General features: G+C 49.4%; 1 protein-coding gene across 1 annotated transcript in view; it reads left to right on the top strand.

Moving 5' to 3' along the window:
- The first annotated feature begins 792 nt into the window (after positions 1 to 792).
- The window catches only part of CUNH19orf57 (chromosome unknown C19orf57 homolog), a 19,486-nt gene continuing 12,899 nt past the window's right edge, over positions 793 to 7,379 (top strand). The window contains exons 1-2 of the mRNA XM_021709231.1: positions 793 to 838; positions 5,140 to 5,314. Of these exons, the coding sequence (XP_021564906.1) occupies positions 808 to 838; positions 5,140 to 5,314 (206 nt within the window). The 5' untranslated portion in view covers positions 793 to 807. The remainder of the gene's footprint in view (positions 839 to 5,139; positions 5,315 to 7,379) is intronic.

The raw sequence follows: 7,379 nt of genomic DNA, 5'->3' as shown, positions 1-7,379 counted from the left end.
CGGGTATCGCGCGTGCGCGGGGTGGGGTCTCGCTGGGCGCGGGAAAGACGCGGAGGGCGCGCAGGTGTGAGGGGCGGTGGCCGCCGTGAGGTCACAGCGTCCCTGAGTCACCCGCGGGCTCCAGCCTCGCCGAAGGTCTGGGAGGGCGTGCTTTTCGGTGGCCGCGGTCGTGTGAGCCTGAGGCTGGTCACCGGGAGCCGGATTCACGGTGCCCAGGCCTCGGGCCCTTCGGCTCCTGACTTCCGGCCACCGCGCTTCCGTGAGGGCCAAGTTCGCCTTTTATTTTTTCCAGGAAAGGATAACGGGAATCATTGAAGCGACTTGTCCCCCCACAGATCCAGGACGAGGGGCCTGGGCTTCTAGGCCAGGTCGGTTTTGACTTCCCGGGGTTCACGGGCTGGCCCCTCTAAGGTCCCCCGATGCCCCAGCCTAGAGGGAGGGGCTTCACATCGACGCCCCAGCCCATGGGCCGGAGTCTGGGTCGCCAGGGCTTCCTTCCCACGCGTAGACCCTCCCCATACGCCCCTCTGGCCCTTCAGACCCTGGGCAGAAGATGGGCAACCCCTTCTGCAGCGTGGAGGAAGCTTGAACTCCTGCCTGGCCCTGGCCCCAGGTGGCTGTGACCTTGTGTCCTGTTGGGGCTCATCTGTCCCCTGGGTGCAGCCAGATGGGCCAAGGTGAGGGTGGCCTCTGCCCTTAGCTAGGGCCCCTGGATGCAGACAGGGACAGGGACTGTTTATAATGATGGGAAAGTTTATAATGGTGGGAAACTGTGCTTGTTTTCAGATTTCCCAAGGGAGAGATAAAATGAGTAAGAGGAAGAAGCCTCGGGCCTCAGGTATCTGGTTCATTCCAGTTGATACTTCTTGATTGCTGCTTCTGCTGATAGGAGGAGCATGGGCTTATTTATTGCAGGACCGCTAACAAAACGGCCCCAAGCTCCTTAAAAGAAAATAAGGGCCAGGCGCAGTGTCTTTAATCTCAGCACTTTGGGAGACTGAGGCAGCAGGATCACTTGAGCCCAAGAGTTCGCGGCCAGCCTGGACAACGTAGTGTGATCTCATCTCTACAGAAAATACAGAAATTAGCTGAGTGTGGTGGTACATGCCTGTAGTCCCAGCTACTTTGGAGGCTGAGGAGGGAGGACCCCTTGAACCCAGGAGAAGCTGCAGTAAGCGGGATTGTGCCACTGCATTCCAGCCTACTAGACTGAGTGAGACCCTGTCTCAAACAAAGAGAAAGAGGCTGGGCTCAGTGGCTCAACCTGTAATGCCAGCATTTTGGGAGGCCGAGGCAGGTGTATTGCCTGAGCCTGTGGGTTCGAGACCAGACCAGGCAACCTGGCGAGACCTCGTCTCTACAGTAAATAAAAAAATTAGCCAGGCATGGTAGCATGCACCTGTATTTCCAGCTACTTGGAAGGCTGAGGGGGAAGGATCGCCAGAGCCCAGCAGGTCGAAGCTGGGGTGGCTGTGAGTGTGCCACTGCACTCCAGCCTGGGCAACGGAGTGAAACTCCAACTCAAAAAAAAAAAAAAAAAAAGAAAACAAGGATTTAATTCATGTTGGAAGGACAAATAGGAATGACAGAGAAGGGCATACAGGAAAAAGTTTTCTGGCACTTCCACCAGCCTCTGGTGAGGTCCCACTGCTGAAGTGGGGCTTCCCAGGCTTCGCAACCTCCCTACAGGCACCTCTCCCCCAGAGGTGACCCCTAAGTAGAGCTTGACTGCTGCAAGACTACTTGGTGTTTTGCTCTGCAGCCCAAAATTTGGGTTCATCCCAGCTCTCCTGATCACTGTGTGATGGTGGATGACTTACTTTGTGCCTCAGTTTCCCCCTTTTGTAAATTGGGACATAAAGGCAGCTACCCTTCCCTTTAGCACAGTGGTTCTCAACTCAATGGCAGGGGGATGTTTGCCTCCCAGGGGACATTTGGTAATGTTAGAGACATTTGGTTTTCACAACTGCTGTATGTGCATGGGGCAGGGTGGAGGGTGATGCTGGCATCTAGTGGGTAAAGACCAGGGATGCTGCTCAGAATTCTGCAATGTGCAGGACTGCTCCCACTACAGAGAATGATCTGGCCCCAAGTGTCACCAGTGCTGAAGCTGAGAACCCTGCCCGAGAGCTCACATGTGGATTAGTAAGAACAGACGAGAGGTGGTACACAAAGGTATGCTGCTGTTAATGATCATCTTTCCAAACTTAAAAAAACACATACATTGAAATAATTTAGCATTTACAGAAAAGTTGCAAAAATAGTTCAGAGAGTTCTGTCTACCCTTTCCCTGGCTTCTCCAAATAGTCTGATCTGGCACACATTGGAAAGTGATCAACTACAGCACAGCATGAAAAATAGGACCCTAATCTCAGCATACTACTTCCTCCAGACCTTGTATACACAAATATAATGTTTTTATTGGAAAATAGAATCATCACAGATACTGATCTGTAACCTCCATTTTTCACTTTGCAGTAGATTCTGACATTTACTTGTCAGTATACCTATAGAATTTCCTCATTTGTAAAGGAACACACCCAGTAATAGCCGGGCATGGCGATGCATTCCTGTAGTTCCAGCCATCCAGGTGGCTGAGGTGGAAGGATTGATTGAGGCCAAGAATTCGAGACCAGCCAGAGCAACACAGCATGACCCTGTCTCTAAATTAGCCCTGTGGTGGTACACCTGTAGACCCAGCTACACAGAAGACTGAGACAGGCAGATCACTTGAGCCCAGGAGTTCAAGGTTGTAGTGAGCTATAATCATGCCATTGTACTCCATCCTGGGTGACGGAGCACAACCTCATCTCTTGGGGGAAAAAAAAAGAGAAACTCCCAGTATTACATAGTACAGCTTAATTTCTTTATCTTTGTCTAAGGTAACGCAAACTTCTTAAAAATTTAGAAACGACTTTTTAACTGGTGGTGCTCATTTTTCCCCCCAGGATGTGGGACAGAAAAGAAATGATCAACAGATTGAAAATGTTTTGTGCAGCATAGATGAGCAACAGGCTGCTTGGAGGCACAGGAATTTCTCTGACTTGAATGGGGAAGCTGGGGACAGTGAGGCCACCCACAGTGGGTCACTTGGGGCCTCTCTTGGCAGTAGACTCCCCAGCTCAGTGAACCTCTGGGCTCACCCTGGATAGCTCTCTCTGTGTGTCCTGGGTGGGGTGGGAAGAGAGGAAGAAGATTCTGGCAGGTAGTGAAAGAGGCCTTTTCCCTCCCAATGTCTTCTGTCTTTGGTGTTGAACACAAGGTTCTGCCTTATTTTTTCTGAAATGAGTCCCAAGAGGACAGATCACAGGAAGGAAGTAGGAGGCTCTTTGCTTCTGTTGATATTTCTGCTTTTTATTCGGTACAAATGTCCATTGGATCAGCCAAGTGAGCAAGTATTTGGGAATCTTAAGAAACCAAATAAACAAAGCCACTATATTTTGCCTTTTCAGGCAGACCACAAGGTGGGAGTGTGTTTGTGTAAGCAACATCCATTGGGGCCTTACTCAGGGTGCAGTGCTCACTGATGGGTGGGGCAGGGGCGAGGATGTGGTCAAACTGTACTGCAGACTCAGTTCCTGCCCTGGAGACCCCCAAGGTCTAGTTAGGGGGAAAAGGGAAATGTTTCTCCCAGAGAGAATTAATAAAAAATACACAGTAGTGGGATAAAGTTCTAAATGGACACACACGAACTGTAACTGACAGAAGTAGAAGAAATTACAGGAAGATTGCTGTGGTTTAGCAGAGCACAAACAGCTGAGTGAGGGCTGAGGCCAATACTAGCAATGGGCATTGAGGGAGGGGCTCAGTCAATGGGTTCTAAGGTGTGTGGGTGTGTATGGAGCTGAGGTTGGAACAAGTCTACCTGGGGTTTTGGTTTGTCTTTTTTTTTTGAGTTGAAGTCTCACTCCTTAGCCCAGGCTGAAGCGCAGTGGCATTCATGCTCACGGCCACCCCAGCGTCAAGCTGCTAGGCTCTGGCGATCCTTCAACCTCAGCCTTCTGAGTAGCCAGAACCACAGATGTGTGCTACCATGCCCGGCTATTTAAAAAATTTTATTGTAGAGATGAGGTCTCACCAAGTTGTCCGGGCTGGTCTTGAACCCACCGGCTCAGGCAATCCACTTGCCTCGGCCTCCCAAAGTGCTGGGATTATAGGCTGAGCCACCAAGCCCAGCCTTTTTTTTTTTTTTTTAAATAAAAAAGAGATGATCTGGTTCTGCCATCCAGGCTGGAGTGCAGCTATGTAATCACAGCTCACTGCAAACCTCAAGCTCCTAAACTCAGGTGATCCTCCTGCCTCAGAGTAGCTGGGATTATAAGCATGAGCGACTGCACCGGCTTTTGCTTTGTCTTTTTATTTCCACTTCCTGGTCAGAAGCCCGGGACACAATAGGCGTTCAATAAATTCTCAAGTACAGTTAAGTATGCCAGCTCTGGAGTTGGACTGAGCCCCACTCTTGGTTCCTTGTCCTCTGTGTGCCTCAGCATGTGTATCTGTAAGGCCAGCATAGCAGAACACCCTACCTCCAGGTGTTATGGTAAAGTTTTTAGAACAGCATCTGGTGTGGAGCTCACTAGAATCAAACTTTATCATTTGTTCATTGAATACATGATTAAGTAGGGGCCAGGTATGAGCCAGTCACTATTGGCAGTTTCTGTGTAAGGGAGTTTCTTTCATCCAACAAATAGATGTTAACAAGCCCCTTTAGCTTCTCAAGTGCAAGAAAAAGACACACCCCAATTGTTTTCAGTGATGAGGAAGGTGGTGCAGACACAAGGGACCCAGAGATGGCTAAGGCATCACCTCTTTAGTACCCAGTGACACCTCTTGCCACTCCCCCATGGAGAGAGTCGACTGGGCTAGGTGGTTTGGAGCCCAAGATTCAGCCTCAGTCATAGCCAATCCACAGGCGAAAAGCCCTTGAATCCTATGGCCATGTAAGCTGGTAGGTCCCACCTCCTGGACAAGGTTCCATCCCACCTCTCACTCACCAGGCGAGCATCAGAACAGGAGTCTCGTGCCCTTAGAGCCTGCCCTCTTACGGGACATCAGTAGCCTTGCTGTGTTTGGTTGCCAGCCATGGCAGTGCATGCTCCCCACATCCCACCCTTTCATCTCCTTCTGTCTCAAAACCAGGAGAAGGAATCCATCCACTGAAACCCCCAAAGAACTCAAGGCTAGGAGACTCTGACAGGACCCCCCAGAGTTGCGAGTTGGGCTGTTTACATCACCCTGAAGAGTCAGGAGGCAAGTTGGGACCCGCCCTCTTTGCAGAGCACAGCAGGGAAGAACCCGGACAGGCGATCGCCAGGTAGGTGGCTCAGAATATTCCAGCAGGCCTCCCCACTGACAGTCTACACAGCACAGCTACCCAGTGGGAAGGATACAGCAGGAAGTGCAATACTGTGACCCAACCTGGAGCTCAAGGCCCTCAGGTCTTGCTTCTCATAGCTTTCCTTGCTGATGAGAAAAGTGAATATTTGCACCATGGGCAAAGATAACATTGAATTGTCCAAGGTTACAGAATGTTACTCATATTCCTTCTGCTGGTCAGATCTGTCTTTCTTCCACATTCCTCCTCCTCTTTAATCAAGACAAGACTGAAGGAGTCATTGGTCTGTGAAATAGTAACCAATAAAAAAGAAAAACAACCAGTGTGTAACAGACAATGTGCTCATAAGTACTTGATGCACACCAGGTTATTAAATCCTGGCACTGTGAAATAAATTGTTTTAATCCCCAATTTACAGGTGAGAACTCTGAGGTCTTTGAGAGACCAAGTGACTTGCCCAAGGTCCCTGTTTTCCTGAAGGGGGGCTGTGATTCTAGCAGTGTCATTTCCTGTGCTCTTAACCATTATGAGTCCCTGGTTCCCTTATTTTTTCAGCAAATATGTAATTAAGTATGGGTGGGATAAAACAGAGACCTTGAGAATAGCTGAGTCTGTCCGTGGTTAAACCACAAGCATATAACTGTGGCAAAGGCAGAGTTAGGAGAAGCACGACTCTGTCGTGCTCTGGACTACCAGACTCCTCATCAAAAAGTGGAGGCATATGGTTTGACCAGCAGAACTATTTTCAGGGGTGTATATGAGTCTGTCTGTCTGTCTGTCTGATCTCAGGTCATTGCAGTCCTAGGACTAAGTCTACATCTCAAGGCCACAAACACTGATCCTTGGATCACTTGGCAACCTTGCTGTGCGGAGCGATGTAAAGGGGGTCGTGCACATGTCACACCCAAATTGTCCTCCCAGACAGACACAATGGTGTCACTGTGCTCCTCTTTCTCAGAGAGGTACGCCACTGCCTCCCAGCCCTCTGAGTCCACAGAATGGTGGCTTCTGTTGATTCCCACCCTTTTCTTTGTTTTTCAAATGTTTTCTCAAATACTACATTCACAGAAAAAGACACAGAGGGGAAAAAAAAGCAAATGGAATTTTGCCAGCACCCCGGAAGCCATCCAAATGATCCACCCAGTTGTACACTTTGACAGATGCTTCCTCTCTGTCTCCAGTGTACCTTCACGCTTCTCTCTCCTCCACTTCCATGTTGAACTCTGAAATTTTGACTGGGCTCGGTCTCCCAGCACTCCCAGACTCCAACTCAAAAAAGAAAAAGAAATCTGAAATTTTCCCTCCAGATATGGATCTACTTTGTTTTGTTTTTACAATATACATATCCACATTTACTTAGATACAGCATAAGATCTCACCAGTATTTATTTATTTATTTATTTATTTATTTATTTATTTATTTATTTATTTGAGTTGGAGTCTCACTGTTGCCCAGACTGGAGTGCAGTGGCCGCCCCCGGCCACTGCAGCCTCAACGATCCTTCCGTTGGGCTCCGACGATCCCTCCGCTCAGCCTTCCAAGTAGCTGGAACTACAAGAACCGCGCTACCACGCCCGGTTAATTTTTTGATTTATTGTAGAGATGAGGTCTCGCCAAGTTGCCCAGGCGGGTCTTGAACCCACTAGGCAATCCACTCACCTCAGCCTCCCAAAGCGCGGGATTACAGGCTGGGCCACCGAGCCCGGCTTCACCAGTGTTTTAGACACTGTGTCTCTTGGATCTGCAACTTCCTTTCTCTGTAGTGTGCGGTATTGGGGCTGGAGTGTCCTATCAAATGAGAGTTCCTGTTCTCATGACAGGAGCCAGCTCCTGGGGTTATGAGGGGAAAGGGCTACAGGATGGGGTGGTTCATGTTCTTCACATGGGACTCTGCACCCTCCTTAGTAGCTAAAGGCTCCCAGGCCACTGCTTTCCACCCTTTGAGCAGGGCCTCCTGTCCAGGATACTTAGAACACTGATTTCCTCTTGAGTTTTGTTTTCCGCTTGTTTTAATACAAGAGTGACAGTTCAGTGGGACTTGAG

The sequence above is a fragment of the Carlito syrichta genome, unplaced genomic scaffold (genome assembly GCF_000164805.1).
Source record: "Carlito syrichta isolate Samal-C Ts95f unplaced genomic scaffold, Tarsius_syrichta-2.0.1 Scaffold169305, whole genome shotgun sequence".
NCBI classification, from domain to species: Eukaryota; Metazoa; Chordata; class Mammalia; order Primates; family Tarsiidae; genus Carlito; species Carlito syrichta.
Note: the sequence above shows the minus strand (reverse complement) of the source record. Positions and strands in the feature narration are given on the sequence as shown.